The sequence below is a fragment of the Ctenopharyngodon idella genome, chromosome 1, assembly GCF_019924925.1.
Source record: "Ctenopharyngodon idella isolate HZGC_01 chromosome 1, HZGC01, whole genome shotgun sequence".
In the NCBI taxonomy this organism is placed as follows: Eukaryota; Metazoa; Chordata; class Actinopteri; order Cypriniformes; family Xenocyprididae; genus Ctenopharyngodon; species Ctenopharyngodon idella.
Window position 1 is genome coordinate 5,736,729 of NC_067220.1, and position 22,458 is coordinate 5,759,186.

General features: G+C 38.0%; 2 protein-coding genes across 2 annotated transcripts in view; one reads left to right on the forward strand and one right to left on the reverse strand.

Moving 5' to 3' along the window:
• The window catches only part of LOC127521108 (amyloid-beta A4 protein-like), a 337,319-nt gene that overhangs the window by 161,373 nt on the left and 153,488 nt on the right, over positions 1 to 22,458 (forward strand). The window lies entirely within an intron of this gene.
• Positions 1 to 22,458, reverse strand: part of LOC127511475 (neural cell adhesion molecule 2-like) — a 65,692-nt gene that overhangs the window by 20,379 nt on the left and 22,855 nt on the right. The window contains exons 6-11 of the mRNA XM_051892301.1: positions 18,355 to 18,472; positions 14,807 to 14,976; positions 10,345 to 10,490; positions 6,147 to 6,297; positions 2,701 to 2,888; positions 945 to 1,041 (exon numbers count right to left, since the gene is read on the reverse strand). Of these exons, the coding sequence (XP_051748261.1) occupies positions 945 to 1,041; positions 2,701 to 2,888; positions 6,147 to 6,297; positions 10,345 to 10,490; positions 14,807 to 14,976; positions 18,355 to 18,472 (870 nt within the window). The remainder of the gene's footprint in view (positions 1 to 944; positions 1,042 to 2,700; positions 2,889 to 6,146; positions 6,298 to 10,344; positions 10,491 to 14,806; positions 14,977 to 18,354; positions 18,473 to 22,458) is intronic.

Sequence of the window (22,458 nt, forward strand, 5' to 3'; positions counted from 1 at the left end):
CACCCTTTCGTTCCTAACACATTACCCAGTCCATAACATTATAGATATCCAGCATGTAGATATCCAGTATGTAAATGAATATGCTTTTGGCCTTTATGATGAAATGGCCCATATAATGTCAAAGAAAAAACTCCACAGCCTCCACAAAAAAGGCATTTGACACTATAAAAACACTATATATATATGTATGTGTGTGTGTTCATGTATATATGGTTTATGAGGACACAAATGTGTATAATAACATGAGTATTACAACGTAAACATGGTTTACGAGGACATTTCCTGGCTTAAAAAAAAAACATACTAAACTGAGTTTTTTTGAAATTCAAAAAATGCAGACAGTTTTCTGTGATGGGTAGGTTTAGGGGTAGGGGTAGTGTAGGTGGATAGAATATACAGTTTGTACAGTATAAAAACCATTACGCCTATGGAGAGTCCCCGTAAACCACATATACAAGTATGTGTGTGTGTGTGTGTGTTCAATGAGGTCTGCTCTGAAGTGAACTGCTCCTCTTCATGGTATATTAAGCAGCTCTACAGTAAATGGGGACAGTACTCTGCTATATTAGTGAACTCTCTAGTAAATCACGCGGCACTACAGAAGATTAGCTTCAGTGAAATTAGCAGCGCCCAGATGGGATGAACATATTGTTATGGAAAATTTAAAAAAATACATCAATGCTGAGCACATCACTGCACGTTTAAATCGAAAGCAAACCAGTTTCTCAGGTCAACATTGTGCCTCGTCTCAAACCAAAACATTTCAAGAACATAATCAGGCTTCATCTGCATCTTAAAATACATCCTTAAAGTCAGCATGAAATGCTTGAAGTAGTAAATACTTGCACAGACAAATCAGGATATGTACAAACAAAACTTTAAATATCTTTCAAAGTTCAGGAAAATGTATTAAAAATGAAAAAGGACTACTGATAAACACACACCTGCCTGTGCTAATATAAACTCCTGGTATCGAGCGCCGATGTTGTTTCTGGCTGTGCAGTTGTAGCGTCCAAAATCCCTGTCGGACACCGGAGTGACCTGTGGATACAGACAAACCAAAGGTGAGGAGAATGAGAAAATGAGAGTAAGAATATTGCATTTTTTTTTTAGCAGTGAAACTATGTGAACAAGAAAACAAAAGTCAGTAGAAGTTTGTGTGTAAATTTTAGCTGTGTTCAACCAGAGCAACTGCTGACCAGCATCTTTAGTTTAACCAGAAAGATTTCCTTGGTCAAACTGCTTCACCAGAAATATCATGACCTGAAACATACTCTTTACACTGCAAAAAATACATTCCCAACTCAGTATTTTTGTCTTGTTATCCAGTGAGCATTCGAAACATTTTTAAATCAATTTTGCTGAAAATATCTGCTAATGGGGGCAGAAAAATAACCTTGTTTTCCCTTTGAATGAACTTACATAGTTTTAAGCCTAAACTCAATTCATTTTGATACATTTTTCATAAAACAAGACTTAATATCTTAAGTAATTTTGCTTCTCCAGTAAATGTATCTTGATTTAAGAATGTTTAGATATTTGTGCTGGAAAACAAGACAGAAATACTGCGGAAGAACATCATTATTTGCAGTGAGAAGACGTTTTTAGTGACGCAAAAAGCTACATTTTACTAACACTAAAAGTGTCAAATTAAGTCAATTAATTAGCAATTAAGTAGTATAAAAAACCAGTTTTGTCTTTCAGGTCAACTACATCATTAAAAAGTTGGTGTAGAAACAATTTTCACTTAGAAATTGCTAGTAAATTTCACAATTAACTACAAAGAAATGGCAAGTAATGCAATTTTGAAATAGTGTTTTCTTGTAAAACACTGTAATAATCTTTTAACAACTTCAAAATTATTTTTTTTAACAAATTCAGAGGAACAAAAGTATGTGCAATTTAAAATATATAAATAAACATGACTAATTAAAGACGTTTGTTGATGATTTTAGACAAAATGGTTGGAAAATAATAAGTACAATCACTTGTAATACTACTTAACTGCTTATTACTTTTGATCAATAGGTGGCGCTGTCCCCAGACTGATATGGTGTGGTCAGTTTGGGGTGACAATGACATACACAAATTTTGGTGTCAATAGGGCAAAGCGTTGCAGAGATACAGCCTCAGATTCAGTTTGGCATCAAATTCTTTGATGCGTTAAACGAAAACGGTTTTATCTATCAACACGAAATCCATACATTTTTGCCGGCATGGTATGAAGTTGATCTACGTCTAATTTGATGAAAATTGGTTTAATTACAATAGGTAAAATTTATCAATAGCTATTAGCATTTTTTAAAATTTTTGTTATAATTTTGACCACAAGGTGCCGCTGTCCCAAAACTTTTTGCGTACCTTCAAGGCATCATGCCAAAGACACATGCTAAATTTCGTAATGATAGGCCAATACGTTCATAAAATATACTATTCTAAAATATCCATTTCACTTCAAAAGTTATTAGCATAAATGTGAGTGCAAATTTAGACAGTTGGTGGCGCTAGAGGGATTGAGGTAGGGACTCCTAAATTGCTGTGGTTAATGTTCAGACTGTCCTCTATCCATGTGCCAAATTTCATAATTTTCCCACAAGTGGTTCAATGGGCTGCCAAGAAGAAGAAGAAAAAGAAAACTAACAGATACACATTCGGTCGCCAATAAAGTACTAAAAGTGCATGACTGTAATGTTACTGAACCTCCAGAAGCGATCGTCCCTCTGCAGTGTGAATGCGAATGTTGCTGGTCCCTTGACTAGAGATGGTAAACCGGTCTCGTCTCCACAGCATCGTTGCTGGAGGGTTGGACCTCACGTCGCAGCTGATGTTCACTGGGTTTCCCTCCCATGAGTAGAAGATGCTCTGATTAGTCTGGAACTTCGGTGCATCTGGAAAAAGAGAAACAGTGATTCAGTACTGGCAGAACCTAAGATGTTCAAGCTGGTCTTTGGACTATCCAGATGATCAGCCATCTACAGTGTAAAAAATGATTTTACAAAGTTGTAAATAAAACAAAACACTATTTCAATCTTTCTACTTCAAAATGTCAAATTTAATTCTATGGTACATGTTTTTTCTTTGCATTTATATGTGACATTTCCAAGCAATTTCTGAGTGAAAATGGATTCCTAGCTTTTTTTTTTTTTTTTTTTAAGTTTTTGGACCAGATTGGACCAGCTAGAAACCATGTAAAACCAGCCATTAGAAGCTTGTTATGGAAGTAAAAATAAGGCACATTCATCTGGCTTCAACACAAGCATAACGTCAAGCATTTATATATATATATATATATATATATATATATATATATATATATATATATATAAAATTAAATATAAAAAATATTAATAACAACAAATAAAATAATACTGGCCTGAACATGCAACGCTGTTTCTTGAATTTCTTTCCATGTATTTTAATGCACTGGGGATGATGTGAAACATGTGAAAAGGCCTTTAAAGAAGAGTAATATTGAATGTAACAAAGAAAGACTTTACAGTCTCACTCCATTATGTCAGATGTGTCTGTGGTAAACCGATGCAAGTCATAAAGATGAAATGCATTTTCTGCAGACCTAAAACTGATCCTGTGCTTCAGTTATAAGCACTGAGGGTGTCTGCATTCATTCAGTGTTATTCCTGTTTTACACCGACTAGAAGGTTTCCATTAGAATGATTGATGCTGGGCTCTCTGTCACATCTAAGGAGCAGAGCAGAGAAGAGCGGCCATTCTAAATAAATGAGTTCATTAGCAACCCGGTAACGGTTGGCTAGCTCCTGCCACGCTCATTCAGAACGTCCTTTTTCACACGCTGGCCGTGAACCTCCGCGCTAAGCATATGACATGAAGACGCTCCCGCAGCACGATGATGTCAAGGTCATCGTCATGCATTCAGAGACACGAGGCCTTTCATTAGCATCTCACTACATTTCTCTGACTGTGACAGATAAATACAATAAACACAGTGGCATAAATGTGCAATGTTAGCCTAATGAATGAAACAGCGACAAATGAATTTGAAGCAATAAAAAGTTATCTACGAAGGTCACATTTGACAAGGAGTGACCCAAAAAATGGTTTGGCATTTCAGGAGACGGACCTGGAAATTAATACGAATATGAGGAATTAATTACTTGGGAAGAATTCCTTCCATAATTAGCCCCACTGAGGGCCATTTTTCCTTTTGTGTAGATGCTCAGGATCATTCTTTTCTTTGAGGCCAATAAAGAAAAAAACTATTCATTAATTTCAAGTGGGGTAAAATAATTAATTAAGCAAGAAATATACAGCGCAAGTGCATTGGAAAGGCTACAGAGAAACTGCAAAATGAGGTTTCAAGTGAGAAGATGAGTTGCAACTTTGGCTCAATAGTCACTTTTTTTGTGTTGCTATGTGGTTGCTAGGGTGGTCTAGGTGTTTGCTAGTGTAGCCACCTCTGAGCAGGACTCGAACCGGCGTCTCCGGCATGGGAGGTGGGTGCGCTAACAAGGATGCTAAAGACCACAGCCTCTAACGTCAGTCGTTATCGCCTCTTGAGATCAGGAGAGTGAGATTTACCTGCACAGCTCTAACTAACTGGCCTCCGTTACACTCACCCCCTAAACCTCACTCCCATCCGGGTCACGGCACCAATGCAACCCATCCGGTCCTACTCACCCCGCTCTGAGTAGGACTCAAACCGGCTTCTCCGGCATGGGGAGCATGTGCGTTAACAATGACGCTAAAGACCCCAGCTTTTAGCATCAGTCACTAGGGGAGTGTTGTTTACCTGCACAGCCCTTACTAACTGGCCTTCATTACACTCATCCCCTTAAACCTCACTCCCATCCTGGTCATGGCACCAATGTAACCCATCTGGTCCTATTTGCTTCGCTCTGAGCAGAACTCGAACCGGCGTCTCCGGCATGGGAGGTGGGTGCGCTAACAAGGATGCTAAAGACCACAGCCTCTAACGTCAGTCGTTATCGCCTCTTGAGATCAGGAGAGTGAGATTTACCTGCACAGCTCTAACTAACTGGCCTCCGTTACACTCACCCCCTAAACCTCACTCCCATCTGGGTCATGGCACTAATGTAACCCCTCCGGTCCTACCCACCCCACTCTGAGCGGGACTCAAACTGGCTTCTCCAGCATGGGAAGCGTGTGGGCTAACAAGGATGATAAAGACCGCAGCTTCTAGCGTCAGTCGCTAGGGGAGTGTGGTTTACCTGCACAGCTCTTACTAACTGGCCTCTGTTACACTCATCCCCCTAAACCTCACTCCCATCCAGGTCACAGCATCAATGTAACCCATTTGGTCCTACTCGCCCTGCTCTGAGTGAAACTCAAACCGGCGTCTCCGACATGGGAGTTGGGCGTGCTAACAGGAAGCTAAAGACCACAGCCTCTAGCGTCAGTCGCTAGCACTTCTTGAGATCAGGGGAGTTAGGTTTACCTGCACAGCTCTTACTAACTTGCCTCCGTTACACTCACTCCCTAAACCTCACTCCCATCCGGGTCACGGCACCAATGTAACCCACCCGGTCCTACTCGCGCTGCTCTGAGCAAGACTCTAACTAACTGGCCTCCGTTACACTCTGGTTGCTCTCACAAACATCCCTGCATAAATCAACAATGCTTGGTGAAAAAGTTTTTTTTGTGGATCTTACACTCCGGCATGGGAGGCGGCACTAACAAGGATGCTAAAGACCGTAGTCTCTAGTGTCCATCACTAATGTGGCTCTTGAGATCAGGGAAGTGAGGTTTACTCGCACAGCTCTTACTAGCTGGCCTCCGTTACACTCACCCCCTTAAACCTCACTCCCATCCGGGTCACGGCACCAATATAAACCCATCCGGTCCTACTCGCCCTGCTCTGAGCAGGACTTGAACCAGCGTCTCCGGCATGGGAGGCGGGCACTAACAAGGACGCTAAAGACCGCAGCCTATAGCGTCAGGCCTCTGTTACACTAGGGCAGTGCTATAAGGTTGCTACAGTGTTCTAAGCAGTTTCTAGGGTGCTGCTATGTTTGCTATGAACACTACTACTAGTAATGATTGACACCAAAGCATGTATTTTTAACTGACATACACATATACATAAGCTCTCACAAACATCCCTGCATAAATCAACAATGGTTGGTGAAAAAGTTTTTTGTGCATCTTACACTCAATATCCAAGAACATGCTCTTCTGATGGCCTCCGATCCTGCTGAGAGCTTCACAGTCGAATCGACCCCAATCTGAGAGTCGAACGCCGCTGATGGTCAACATGGATTTCCCATGTCGTCCACGCACTTCCACACGGCCATCCTGACTCTAAACCAACACAAACAAATCAATCCACATTATTGAAACTTTCCCATTTTTCAATTACAATTTTAGTTTAGCTTTACTAATTTAGTTGTGTGTTTTTGCTATTATTATTATACATTATTTTTTGGTATTTTTGGCACGTTTTAAACTGGTTTAGATCTTATTCGACCGGACATAGACAGTTTGTTGCTTTAGGGGAATACAGGTCTGATGTTGGACCAGTTTCTACTGGCGTCCCCCAGGGCTCAATTTTAGAACCATTACTTTTTAGTCTTTATTTATTCCTGATTGGCCAAATTTTATGAACTCTAGGTATTAAGTATCACTTTTCATTGTAAACATGGTCAAAGTGAGGCTGTCTCATTGCTCACTAAATGTATTTCTGAGACAAAATCATGGATGGCTAATAATTTTCTTTGTTTAAACGGTGATAAAAAAGGTCATGCTTGCCTGTACTTGAGTTTCAGAAGAAATTAAGGAATCTAGGAGTGATCTTTGATTCTTCATTGACATTAGACCCTCATGTATAGACTGTTCTAAATAGTTATTTTTTTAATCTTAGAGATATTGCAAAATTGTGTCCCTTGCTATCCTTCTCAGTTGCAGAAAAGTTTGTTTTCTCTCACATTGATTACTGTAACGCGCTTCTTACTGGGGTTTCTAAGCATACTCTAAATAAGCTACAGTATGTTCAAAATTCTGAAGCTAGAATTTTAAAGACCCCCTGTGGTGAAAATCAAGTTTTTAATGTTATTTATATGTCTATGTGGTGTTTTTAACATGCTTTCAGATGAATCATGTGCAAATTCATAAGTTCTTATGCTCACATACAAAGCAACAGCGAACTGAAATCGTGTTGATCAGCTAATGCGACCGAACACAACAGCAAACGAGTTGTTCTTGTTTACAATGAGAATAAATGTCTGTGGTGCAGCACTTTACAGCTGTAATGTGGTCACACTATCTGTGCTTGCGGTGAGATATGAGACTTTGAATATAAGGGGATTAGATGGAGTCCGTCCCCCAACGCCCACTTTAATGATCAGTGTTCTTCGCTTTCCCTGAAAAATCAATATGTGTCCACCCTCCGCTTGATGCCTCGGAGTCTAGAGCGCACCGCAAGCTTCAGCGCCTGACAGTCCTGGAGCGGCTGTGCATTTTATTTGACAGGGGCCGTTATTGTAGGCTAGCAGAATCAAGCCTAAGGCTTCCCTTCCTTCACACTAATGCATGAGATTCATTTCTACACAGACAGCGAGAGCTGACGCACCTGCTCCTGGTGTTTTCAATGACGCAAAAACATACACAGGAAAATACATTCACATGTTCACATTTACTGACAAAAAAATATGAATGGAGTTTGCCCGTGCTAGAATGTTGTTTGCAGCTGCTAGGGTGTTATGAGTGAACTTCATTGTGTTGCTATGTGGTTGCTAGGGTGTTCTAGAGCAGTGGTATAGGGCTGCTGTGGTGTTATGAGTGGGTTTTGATACATTGCTAGTTTCTAGGATGTGGTACAGTAGGTGATGCTATGAGCACTACTACTAGTGATGACTGACTTAGTAAACACCACAGCATGTATTTTTAACCATAATAAATCTTAAATTCACACATGCACAAACACACAACCTGTGAACACAAGCACATGAATATAAACTACCAAAGCTCTGCCCGCATAAAAACAACAATGCATCGTGAAAAACCACCTTTCCGACTGAATGAATCTAATAAACAACTAATGAAAGCAGTTGCCAGAATCATATTTCTTATTCTGTGGTTTCATGACCTCCAAATACAAATTATTTCAGAGAGCTGGCCTGTAAGCAGATAGCAGAAACTGATCAGTGAGTAAAAACCACAGACACTCTCTCTCTCTTTCTCTCTCTCTCTGTGTGTGTGTGTGTGTGTGTGTGTGTGTGTCTGACATCATCTCGCCTTGGGCAGATGCTTCCTAACTGTTTGATATGCTACTGAGATCTCTGTGAGACGACAAAACCAGAGCACAGGGAAAAGAGGAGAGGATGACAGACAGACAGATGGACGACAGACAGACGGACGGATGACAGACAGATGATAGATAGATAGATAGACAGACGGATGACAGACAGACAGACGGATGACATACAGATGATAGATAGATAGATAGATGGACGACACACAGACAGACGATAGATAGATAGATAGATAGATAGATAGATAGATAGATAGACAGACAGACAGACGACAGACAGACAGACGGATGACAGGCGTATGACAGAAAGACGGACAACAGACAGACGACATTTAGATAGATGATAGATAGATAGATACATAGATAGATACATAGATAAACAGACAGACAGACAGACAGACAGCTGGACAATGGAAAGACGGACGACAGACAGACAGACAGACGGATGACAGATGGACGACAGACAGACAGATGGACGACAGACGGACAACAGAAAGACGGACGACAGACGGACAACAGAAAGACGGACGACAGACAGACAAATGGACGACAGACAGATGACAGATAAGATAGATAGGTGATAGATAGATAGATAGATAGATAGATAGACAGACAGACGGACAGACGGACAACGGAAAGACGGACGACAGACAGACAAATGGACGACAGACAGACAGATGAGATAGATAGATATATAGATAGATAGACAGACGGATGACAGACAGACAGATGACAGATAGATAGATAGATAGACAGACAGACAGACAGACGGATGACAGACGGACGACAGAAAGACGGACGACAGACAGACGAGTGACAGACGGACGACAGACAGACAGACAGACAGACAATAGATAGATAGACAGACGGACGGACGACAGACAACAGACGGACGACAGATAGACAGACAGACGGATGACAGAATGAGGACAGACAGACGGACGACAGACAGACGGATGACAGACAGACGACAGATAGATAGATAGATAGATAGATAGATAGATAGATAGACAGACAGACAGAAAGACAGACGGACGAACGACAGACAGACAACAGATAGATAGATAGACAGACAGACGGATGACAGAATGAGGACAGAAAGACGGACGACAGACAGACAGATGACAGACAGACGGATGACAGACAGATAGATAGATAGATAGATAGACAGACAGACAGACAGAGAGACAGACGGACGAATGACAGACAGACAGACGGACGACAGACAGACAGACAGACAGACGACAGACAGACGGATGGACGGACAGACAGACGGACGGACGGATGACAGACGGACAAACGGATGACAGACAGACAGATAGATAGACAGACAGACAGATGGATGACAAATGGACGACAGACAGACAGATGGACGACAGACGGACAACAGAAAGATACATAGATAGATAGATATATAGACAGACGACAGATGGACGACAGACAGACAGACAGACAGACAGACAGATAGATAGATAGATAGATAGATAGACAGACAGATGGACGACAGAAAGACGGATGGACGACAGACAGATAGATAGATAGATAGACAGACAGATGGACGACAGAAAGACGAACGACAGAAAGACGGACGGACGACAGACAGATGGACAGATAGCTAGATAGATAGATAGATAGATAGATAGATAGATAAAGCTTAAACTCTATATGTTCTGGAGGTAAAATTGTTGCACACTGGATTCGTCAATGCAACTCAGTTAATTTCTCATGCGTAACAGACTCCTGCTGTACAGTGTGTGTCAGTCAACACCTTCTGAACAGGGTGTTGTTGTGTTGGAGGGAAATGAGTGGAAGCGGGAGGCGTGGCTGACACAGACGACTGAACACCAGCGATTATCTCCACAACGCTGAACAAGACATTGAGGAGCTGTCATCTACCTGAGTCCTGTAATGATGAAATCATTAGAAATGCGGTCTGTGCTAATGATTATGAAACAGGAGCTACATGATCACTGCACCGCATCACTGTCACCTACACTGAGCAGGTGACTCGAGATTTAAAGGGATAGTGAATTTTGAAATCCTTTAAAACCTTGAGACTTCAACAAGGTTTTTGGGTGAGTTATTATTGTGTTATTCACCTTATCTCCATCTGTGAACGTCTGTCCATCACTGGCTCTCCTCCATGAGATCTCGGGCAGCGGTTCTCCCTCAGCCGTACAGGAGATCATCGCAGCGCTTCCCTCCACCGCTGTGACGTTCCTCAGCTGAGTGATGTGAGGCTGGACTGAACGGACACACAGAGAGGAAGTTCAGCGAACAGCAGACGTTTCTGTCCTCAGAGTTTATTTTAGAGACTAATTACATCTCAATTTGCACTAAACACAATGTTCAGTGTGACAGAGGACATCACACTTACAGTCTTTAACCGACTCTGATTCTCTTTCTCAGTTTAGAAATAAATAAGAGAACAAAATGTTTTTTGCATTGTGACATTATTGGCACCCTTTGTAAATATGAGCAAAGGTCGCTGTGAAAATAAATCTGCATTGTTTATCCTTTTGATCTTTTATTAAAAAAAAAACAAAAACCTTTCATTTAAGTAAAACAGTTGAAAATGGGGGAGAAAGCTCATTATGAAATAAATGTTTTTCTCTAGTTCACGTTGGCCACAATTATTGGCACCCAAGTCCAAGTCTTCTTCTATAATGCCTGATGAGTTTGGAGAACACCTGACAAGAGATCAGAGACCATTCCTTCATACAGAATCTCTCCAGATCCTTCAGATTCCAGCTCCATGTTGGTGCTTCTTCTCTTCAGTTCACTCCACTCATTTTCTTTAGAGTTCAGGTCAGGGGATGGCAGAAGCTTCATTTTGTGCTCAGTGACACATTTTTGTGTTGGTTTTGATGTTTGTTTTGGATCATTGTCCTGTTGGAAGATCCAATTACAGCCCATTATTGGATTTCTAGCAGAATCAGTTTTTTTTTTTTTTTTTTTTTTTTTCTGTTGGTATTTGATAGAATCCATGATACAATGTATATGAACAAGGTGTCCAGAACCTCCAGCAAAAAATAGGACGTACTTTTTATCCATGTGTGCACCAAACCCATCTGGTGGGTTTGCTACCAAAAAGCTCTTTTTTTAGTTTCATCTGACCACAGAAGCCGGTCCCTTTTGAAGTCTTGTCTGACAACTGAATATGCTGGAGTTTGTTTTTGGATGAGCGAGGAGGATTTTTCTTGAAACCCTCCCGAACAACTTGTGGGGATGTAGGTACTGTTTGATAATTTTTTTAGGCTTTCTGACCCCAAGACTTAACTAATCTCTGCAATTCTCCAGCTGTGATCCTTGGAGAGTCTTTGTCCACTCAAACGTTCCTCCTCACCGCGCATTAGGACGATTTAGACACACGTTATATATATAAATTATTATTAATTATATAAAAAATTGTAAATATATTTATTGCATGCTTATACTGTATGTATATATATATATAATTGAGATTAATCACAACTAACAAAAGTTTGTTTATATATATATATATATATATATATATATATATATATAAATTAATATTAATTGTATTAAAAAAGTGTACATATATTTATTGCATGCTTATATATATATATTATATATATAGTACTGTCAAATTAATTATTAATTAATTGAGATTAATCACATCTAACAAACTTTTGTTTACATATATATATATATATAAAAATTAATATTATTTATATAAAAAATTGTAAATATATTTATTGCATGCACATATTATTTATATATATATTTTATATATATTATTTATATAATAAGAATTACAAAGAACTGCACATGACGTCTAAAGATATTTGGTGGCATAAATCTTCTTAAAGAACGGATAAAATGTAAAAAAGTTGTACCCTGAAAGTCACTTTGGATAAAAGCGTCTGTCATGTGCGTAAATGTAAATGTAATAGTCATGAAAATTACTTATAATAATACAAATCTTTTCTTTTTGGGTGAAATGTGACCTGGAGATTCATCCATATATCTGTCTATGAAAATACTTCTCATGGCACATTTTTTTCCTCTGAATATCTTCCTGTGAGTGCTTGTACTGCGATGTTCACATCAGTGAGGTCTTGATTTATGCTGAACTCACAGATAAACCCTGTTAGAAGTGCAGTGTGTGTGTGTGTGTGTGTGTGTGTGTGTGTGTGTGTGTGTCATAGATAAGCTGCTCTATGTGTCTTACTCAGCTTTCAGTCGAGGGCAAACAACCCCATGGTGAGTTTCATGCATAACAGCCGTTCCTGCTCTGTTTAAGTGTGCTGGAGAGAATGAATGAAACCCAACAGAAACAGCTCTTCACAGTGTGGGCCTTTGAACAACGTCTGCAGAGATCAAGGAGTTATTTGTAGCGGGAGATGCAGTCAAAACACCCAGAGGCTGCGGAGAGCAAGTGTGAGCTACACACACACACACACACACACACACACACACGTTCTAGCAAAGACAAACAGATAGTTGTAGATGTCGGAGTCTGGAAACACTTCAGGAAGCGTCAATGTTGTTTTGCTGACGAAAACTCGCCAAAAGTGGCAACAAGAAACAGTCTGTTAAAATGACCAAACCAACATGCTGCTGCAGGTTAAAATAACCCATGGTTGGGTCGGTCCATATTTGATCCATCTGCGGGTTGCAAAACAATCTAAATTTGGTTACTTTCAAGCCAGCGTTTTTTAGAGTGCTCTTTCCCATATGTTGTGATGAATGATGTATTTTCTGCAGCACTCAATCTCTGTATTGCTCGGCAAAATGAATAACCGTGAAACTCTTTCAGTGGCTGTAAACTGCAGCTGTTGACTGTGAACTGAAGCTCCCCTGAGAGCCGGAGACACGTACAGACGACACACGACACGCTGTAAACACAACGACTGTAGTGACATCGAGGTCAGCAGACACTACACTCGCAGAAAACAGCAGAGATTTAACTCATGAACACTTGACATTTGAGCACCACGACGTCAACCTTCAGAAACGGTCAGAGAAACTCACTCTCATTACTGTCATTGTGAAGAGCAGATGTTAGGATTGAACTCTACTTACTACAGAGCTAGAAATATAATCAAATATAATTAAAAATAATCATATTTAAATATGAGCAATAAATATTCAGGGTCTGAAAACAAATGATTGATAATTAATAATAAATAAACACTAATACACATTTATTTATCCAATTAAATATATTAACATTTATATTTAATATAATCACATTCATTATACTATATAATTATAAACTATATAGAATAATTTAATATATTTCAATATTTATAAACTGTATTGTTGGCCAATTTTTGCTTTATATATATTTTTATTTTCACAATTATTGCTGATTGAAGTGTTCCTTAAATATTTTAAAAATAAAAAAAATAAATATTTATAAATATTTATAAACTGTATTGTTGAATTACTGTTGACAGATGGTCAATATTTGCTTTATCTATATTTTTTATTTTTATAATTATTGCTGATAGATGGTTCCCTAAATATTTATAAATAAAAATAAATATTTATAAATGGTATTGCTGAATTTCTGTCGACAGATGGTCAATATTTTCTTTATATATATATATATATATATATATATATATATATATATATATATATATATATATATATATACACACACACATATATATATATATATATTTTTCCACAATTATTGCTGATCGGTGGGTTCCCTGAATATTTATAAAAAAAATAAAAATAAAAAAAAATAATAATATATATATATATATATATATATATCTTGGAGGGTTCCCTAAATATTTATAAATAAAATAAAATAGAAATATTTCAATATTTTTAAATATTTCAATATTTATAATTTTCATTGATGAATTTCTGTCAACAGATGGTCAATATTTGCTTTATCTATGTTTTTATTTTCATAATTATTGCTGATCGAAGGGTTCCCTAAGTATTTATAAACAAAAAAAAAATATTTATAAATATTTCAATATTTATAAACTGTATTGATGAATTTCTGTCAAAAGATGCTCAATATTTGCTTTATCTACATTTTTATTTTCACAATTATTGCTATAAACGTCACAAAGTCACAGCTGTGTTGCTGCTCCACGTTTTGCACAACAAAACTCCCACCCAATAAGAGCGTCATATAAATGTGCCTTCTGAAGAACAACCGTCTCCGGCTCTTGGATCTTGATGGCGGAGAATAAATCTCCATACATTTCCATGCAAAGACAGGAGGTCCAATCAAAATAATCAGTTTCTGAATATGCACAGCAGCTTCATGAAAACATAAATTGAATCCGGGTCCTATAAAGAAGCTGCTGGAGTTTTGTCACGATAATTGAACAGTCTTTCATTTCCCTGTTTGAAATAGCGGCGCATTTACTGCGCTGCTGGCCTCATATTTGTGGCGCATCGCTTCATTTTCTTCAAGAGAATTTGAGTGGAAAGCAACTAAATGGAAAAAGAAGAGAAGAACCGTCTGTACTGCTGCCTTCCTCTGTCACACTGAGACAACACAGCAACAAACACCTCACAGAAGACTCAAGATGTGTCTGTTGAAGATGAATATTTCCTCACCGAACACTTTGAGGAACAGCTGACTCTCGGTGCTCCCGGCCTTGTTGCTGGAGCGGCAGGTGTACGGCCCTCCGTCACCTTGACGGATGTTTTTAATGGTCAGCGTGCTTTTGCCTCCGTCCATAGTGTTCAACACATACTGCTCCGATCGCTCGATCACGTGACCCTTCCTGAGGAGAGAAAGACTCAGTTAATGAGATGATTAACTGTAGCTGAAGTATTACGTCTTATAAAGTCTTTTGTGCTCTATTAGAACACGTTTTCATGCTTGAATGTTGATTATTTTCCTCATATTCTCCATTGTTCAGCTCCTCTCTTCCCAGTCTGTCAGTAACGCTCTGTTTAGTTCCTGTCTCTATGAAGCCCCTCCTTCTGAAAAGCACAATGTGCTCTGATTGGTCGGCTGGAGCAGCGTGTTGTGATTGGTGTTTGGGAAATGTCCCGCCCCTTACCATAACCGCCAGTTTCAACACACTACTAACTAACTCAACCAGGCCCCGCCCCTTTATTCTGCGCATTAATTATTTAAATGAGGAATATACACACAAAAGTGTTTCTGAGTTTAAGCTACAGAAAGTGCAGAGACCAAAGAACAGTAACCATAGAAATGAAGATTCGTGTAATAAACAATCTAATCTCAATAACAAGGCCACAATTAAGGGAAGTGAACGCAGGCCTCTATGCTACAAGACGACACAATTAGCCGCTGGCAAAACAAAGGGAACATCCAATTAGATTTAACAAGCTAACCGAAGCAGGAACACGAGTCTGGACTCAAACGCAAGCAATCCAGAGCTGAAAATGAAGATTCTGTCATCATTTACATAGAGGCATTATTCAGTGAAAATGAAAGAGAGCTTTGTGATCCACAGAAAAAAAAATCGAATTGGTAAATGAAGACAGAATGTTAATTTCTGGCTCAACTATTCCTTTCAATAGGATGCAGAAAAGATGCAAACAATAACTAATTAATAGCTGGAAATAATGATGACATTTAACTGAAGCAGGTGTGCTAACAGTGTGATGCGGTAAACCTAACAAATCTATCTGATTGAGCACATAAAACACACTTTATCCGTTCCATTATGATTTCTGGTCTAATATATTTATAAGAAAGTGTGAATTTGTCTGCACAAACAGGAAAAAGTGCATACATTTGTAGGAAAAGCTTTTTATGATATCGACGTTTACTGAAGTAACATATGGAAGCTTGTTTCTGCCACTGAATAAAATATAAAAAAAGTAATTGCGACTTTTTATCTCAGAATTGTGACTTTATTTCTCATGCAATTGCGAGTTATAAAGTCAGAATTGTGAGATATAAACTTGCAATTCTGATAAAAAAGTCAGTCTTTTTTTCCTCAGAATTGGACTTTATAACTCAATTGTTTATATCGTCTTTATATCACAATTATGAGAAAAAAAAGTCAGAATTGTGAGATAAAAAGTCACAATTACCTTTTTTATTTAGTGGCGGAAACAAGCTTCCATAGTAAAATCTATAGAACAGGATTTGAACATTTTATCCTGATGCTTATTAATCAAATTGATGATTAACTGAAACCTGCAGGATAATGTATCTCCTGTCTGTTCAAATGAACAGCATTTAAAATCCTTGCATAAATATTCATTTGTAAATCTACAGTCTCTTTTATAGCAGCAAACCCATATGACATGATTAAAAAAGAACATCTGTGATTTAAAGAGGACCTATTATGCCCTTTTCACAATTTAAGTCTCTGGTGTCTCCAGAATGTGTCTGTGAAGTTTCAGCTCAAAATACCCCACAGATCATTTATTATAGCTTGTCAAATTTGCCCCTGTGAGCAAAAACACGCCGTTTTTGTGTGTGTCCCTTTAAATGCAAATGAGCTGCTGCTCCCGGCCCCCTTTCCAGAAGAGGGCGGAGCTTTAACAGCTCACACTTCGGTCGCTCAACAACAACAAAGCTGGAGAATCTCACGCAGCCAAAATGAGGATTGTCAGTAACGGTGTTCAGCCTTACATTGTTCAAACCGGAGTCGACACTGATGGAGAGACTCAGGAAGAAGTTACAACTTTTAGACGTTTCTGAATGGTTAGTGGATAAATTTATGTTGATTCAACTCATCGACTAGCATGTGCCGTCATGTTAATCTTTTGTGCAAATCCAGTGTTGAATTGACCCTCGTTTGTGAAGCAGTCCGGCGTAAAATGACGGCATGTCAACAACACTCTAGTACAACAACTCTTCCTCTTCTCTAAAGCAGCCCAACATGGCCTCACCCCCTTTGTTGTGTGTTCTCGGGGGCGGGGTTTATGTAAATTTTAGGGTTAGTGATGTCAAGAAGCTCGTTGTAGTCCCTACCAGCTGTTTGTTGTAGTTCTTAAACAGAGATTTCTGTAAAAGAAAATATCTTTCTTTGCACTGAACTTTGAGCATCATAACTTCACAGATGTTGTTTATGCTCAAACAGCAACATTACACACTAACTAAAGTTAAAAAAGTGAAATCATAATCAATCACCCTTTAAGTAACTGTAATTTTGAAGTTGAAGAGAATTAAAGAGAACTTTGTTATCTGCGGTAAAAATACCTCTGATTTAATGCACTTTAATTTCAGCCATTTACAAAATTATCATGCCAATCTTTCATGGGTTTAAATCGGTGAAAACTATAATTGTGCTGCACTTTGTGCTTGTAATAATTAGACTGATCTTCTCATCAGTCCCACCCAAATCAACTCTGAGACAGAATATGTCTTTATATCTCCAGACAGCAATGAGACTACATGGAGAACAAATGGAGCCTGTTCTCCACGTTTCCAGATTCTCAGATGTTTCTCCAGAGTACTTTCACATGCATTTTAACATTAACATTTGCAGTGCAACTTCTTCTAGTCCACACAGGTCAGTGAGCAAACATTTTCACGGGCACGTTCAATTTCTCCTTCACACAAAAGAAAGATTTCAGAGAAAACCCAGAGTTTGAGCAATTCCAGCCCTCACCTGAGTTATCATGGAAGGCTTTGAACAGCTGATCAAAGCACAGATCACCTCTTCACGGCCCGACGCCACAGACCCGCTGCGATTTGCATACAGATAGAATAAATGAATCGAGGACACTGTGCCCTATATACTAGCAATGATGTCCAGCGCCCTAGATAGCACACTCACACACGCCCAACCGCTGGATCTTAAAGCTTTAGGAATAAAAAATCTGTTCTAAGAAAGTTCCCGTTAAGTTATGAAAATGTTATTTATGGATGTTCAAAATGTCCAGTTTTTTAAAAATGTATATATTCTTGGTTATGCGAACATTCCATTTTATCATTCTGCAGACATTATGGGGATGTTATTTTTGAATGTTCTCTGAAAAACAGCAGGGTGAGTAAATAATGTCTTCATTTTCATTTTTGGGTGAACTATCCCTTTAATGTTACTGGAAGAACGTTTGTTCATAACTTTGAGAGAACCTTGCTAGAACGTCAGCCAAAGTTCTGAGAGTGTTCCCTGTTAGCTGGGCACCAACATTCAGAGTTTCTCTTGACAAACGTTACTGTTACCCACCAGTACCAGGTCACCTGAGGGTCGGGGGAGCCGGAGGTGATGCAGGTGAACGTCACTGACTCCTGGTAGTCGGCGGTGGCGTTGAAGGACTGCTGCGGCACTGACAGAACCGGAGGAACTGGAATGACACCAGACAGACAGTTAATCATGCATGTTTAATAAAGTCACATGTTTCTCCATTTCTCTCTGTATGTTGAATGCAGGTAAAGTCAGTGCGAGCTTGTTTCCACCACTGAGTAAAAAATAAAATTAATTACAACTTTTTATCTCACAATTCTGACTTTTTTTCTCGCAATTGCGAGTTTACATCTCACAATTCTCAGAATTGCGTGATATAAAGTCAGAATGGCGAGATATAAACTTGCAATTGCTTTTTATAAAGTCAGAAATGTATGATATGCATGTGAATTATAAACTCGCAATTTCGAGTTATAGTCAGAATGGCGAACTATAAAGTCATAATTGTGAGTTATAAAGTCATAATTGCAAGTTATAAAGTCCGAATTGTGAGTTATAAAATCAGAATTGTTAGTTATAAAGTCAGAATTGCGAGTTATAAAGTCAGAATTGTTAGTTATAAAGTCAGAATTGTTAGTTATAAAGTCAGAATTGCAAGTTATAAAGTCAGAATTGTTAGTTATAAAGTCAGAATTGCAAGTTATAAAGTCAGAATTGTTAGTTATAAAGTCCGAATTGTGAGTTGCGAGTTATAAAGTCCGAATTGCGAGTTATAAAGTCCAAATTGTGAGTTATAAAGTCAGAACTGTAAGTTATAAAGTCAGAATTGCGAGTCATAAAGTCAGAATTGTGAGTTATAAAGTCATAATTGCAAGTTATAAAGTCAGAATTGTGAGTTATAAAGTCAGAATTGTTAGTTACAAAGTCAGAATTGCGAGTTGCGAGTTATAAAGTCCGAATTGCGAGTTATAAAGTCAGAATTGTGAGTTATAAAGTCAGAACTGTAAGTTATAAAGTCAGAATTGCGAGTTATAAAGTCAGAATTGCAAGTTATAAAGTCAGAATTGCGATCCATAAAGTCAGAATTGCAAGTTATAAAGTCAGAATTGCGAGTTGTAAAGTCAGAATTGCGATTCATAAAGTCAGAATTGCGAGTTGCGAGTTATAAAGTCAGAATTGCAAGTTATAAAGTCCGAATTGTGAGTTATAAAATCAGAATTGTTAGTTATAAAGTCAGAATTGCGAGTTATAAAGTCAGAATTGCAAGTTATAAAGTCAGAATTGCGAGTTATAAAGTCAGAATTGCAAGTTATAAAGTCAGAATTGCGAGTTGTAAAGTCAGAATTGCGATTCATAAAGTCAGAATTGCGAGTTGCGAGTTATAAAGTCAGAATTGCAAGTTATAAAAGCAGAATTGCGAGTTATAAAGTCAGAATTGCGATCCATAAAGTCAGAATTGCAAGTTATAAAGTCAGAATTGCGAGTTATAAAAGCAGAATTGCGAGTTATAAAGTCAGAATTGCAAGTTATAAAGTCAGAATTGTGAGTTATAAAGTCAGAATTGTGAGTTATAAAGTCAGAATTGCGAGTTGCGAGTTATAAAGTCAGAATTGCAAGTTATAAAAGCAGAATTGCGAGTTATAAAGTCAGAATTGCGATCCATAAAGTCAGAATTGCAAGTTATAAAGTCAGAATTGCGAGTTGTAAAGTCAGAATTGCAATTCATAAAGTCAGAATTGCGAGTTGCGAGTTATAAAGTCAGAATTGCGAGTTATAAAGTCAGAATTGCAAGTTATAAAGTCAGAATTGCGAGTTATAAAAGCAGAATTGCGAGTTATAAAGTCAGAATTGCGAGTTATAAAGTCAGAATTGTGAGATATAAAGTCAGAATTGTGAGTTATAAAGTCAGAATTGCGAGTTATAAAGTCAGAATTGCGTGATATAAAGTCAGAATTGCGAGTTATAAAGTCAGAATTGCGTGATATAAAGTCAGAATTGCGAGTTATAAAGTCAGAATTGTAAGTTATAAAGTCAGAATTGTGAGTTATAAAGTCAGAATTGTGAGTTATAAAGCCAGAATTGCGAGATATAAAGTCAGAATTGCGAGTTATAAAGCCAGAATTGAATAATATAAAGTCAGAATTGCAAGTTATAAAGTCAGAATTGCAAGTTATAAAGTCAGAATTGCGAGTTATAAAGTCAGAATTGTAAGTTATAAAGCCAGAATTGCGAGATATAGTCAGAATTGCGAGTTATAAAGCCAGAATTGAATAATATAAAGTCAGAATTGCGAGTTATAAAGTCAGAATTGCGTGATATAAAGTCAGAATTGCGATTCATAAAGTCAGAATTGCGAGTTATAAAGTCAGAATTGCGATTCATAAAGTCAGAATTGCGAGTTATAAAGTCAGAATTGCGAGTTATAAAGTCAGAATTGCGAGTTATAAAGTCAGAATTGCGATTCATAAAGTCAGAATTGCGATTCATAAAGTCAGAATTGCGAGTTATAAAGTCAGAATTGCGATTCATAAAGTCAGAATTGCGAGTTATAAAGTCAGAATTGCGAGTTATAAAGTCAGAATTGCGATTCATAAAGTCAGAATTGCGATTCATAAAGTCAGAATTGCGAGTTATAAAGTCAGAATTGCGATTCATAAAGTCAGAATTGCGAGTTATAAAGTCAGAATTGCGATTCATAAAGTCAGAATTGCGAGTTATAAAGTCAGAATTGTGAGATATAAAGTCAGAATTGCAAGTTATAAACTTTTTGAGAAAAAAGTGAAAATGTTTTTTTTTCTCAGAATTGGACTTTATAACACAATTTTGAGAAACAAAGTCAGAATTGCGATATGTAAACTCACATTTGTGAGAAAAAAAAGAGTCAGAATTGTGAGATAAAAGTTGCAATTATCTTTTAAATTGTTTTATTCCGTGGCGGAAACAAGCTTCCATAGTTTATATTAGCATAGAATATATATATACCAAATTAAACCAAATTTATATTTTTCTTCTAAACTTTGTCTCCTGTCTGTAATTAAACTTATTTAACTATCAAACATTGTTGCAGCAAACCACGTCAGCCGTTTATTTACATTCTCTCTTCAGTTTGATTTCCCTTTAATTTCCCAAAGTAATGTCCTTATTTCAAAACAAGTTTGTTTCATGTCAGTCTGATGAGCCGAATCCATCTGATACGATGACTTAAGAGAATAAAACAGACCTCAACAACGTTTCTCGCCGCCCACTGCAGTTGAGCAGAATCATTATTCGCTGCTCTGTGATTTGCTCCCTGTTAGAATTCGCCTGAGTTCAAAGAGGTTGAAATGACTCGTTTTTTTTATTTTGGTGATGTGTATCAGTGAAGGACATCTCAGTGACATTTCCTTTTAAAGGATCAAGCAGACGCGGAGAGAAGTTGCCGATTCGACCCCTGTCTGCGCTCAAACCGCTCCTCTGATGATGAAAGTCAGGGTTAAGGGCGCGGAAAGAGCACGCTTGTGCACGTCTGCATGCTAATCATCGCCGTAGATGTATTCCACATACACAAATGTACAGGATAGTTAGAAGAAACTGAGATGCAACAAACAAGGAACCAGAACAAAGACAAAGCACTTCACAAGTAATTGCTCAATTATTTGAAGAATCCCTGCTGAAAACACAAGCTCAGAATGTCATAAATGCTGCTGCTGGTTACGTGCTCATAGGCATGCTGGTCAACCTAGAGAAGTCATGCTGGGTAAAGGGTTAGTTCACCCAAAAATGAAAATTCTGTCATTAATTACTCACCCTCGTGCCGTTTTACACCCGTAAGACCTTTGTTGATCTTTGGAACACAAATTAAGATATTATATCCGATGACTCAGTGAGGCCTCCATAACCAGCAATGACATTTCCTCTCTCAAGATCCATTAATGTACTAAAAACATATTTAAATCAGTTCATGTGAGTACAGTGGTTTAATATTAATAATATAAAGCGACGAGAATACTTTTGGTGCGCCAAAAAAACAAAATAACGACTTATATAGTGATGTCCGATTTTAAAACACTGCTTCAGGAAGATTCGGAGCGTAATGAATCAGTGTGTCGAATCATGATTCGGATCGCGTGTCAAACCGCCAAACTGCTGAAATCACGTGACTTTGGC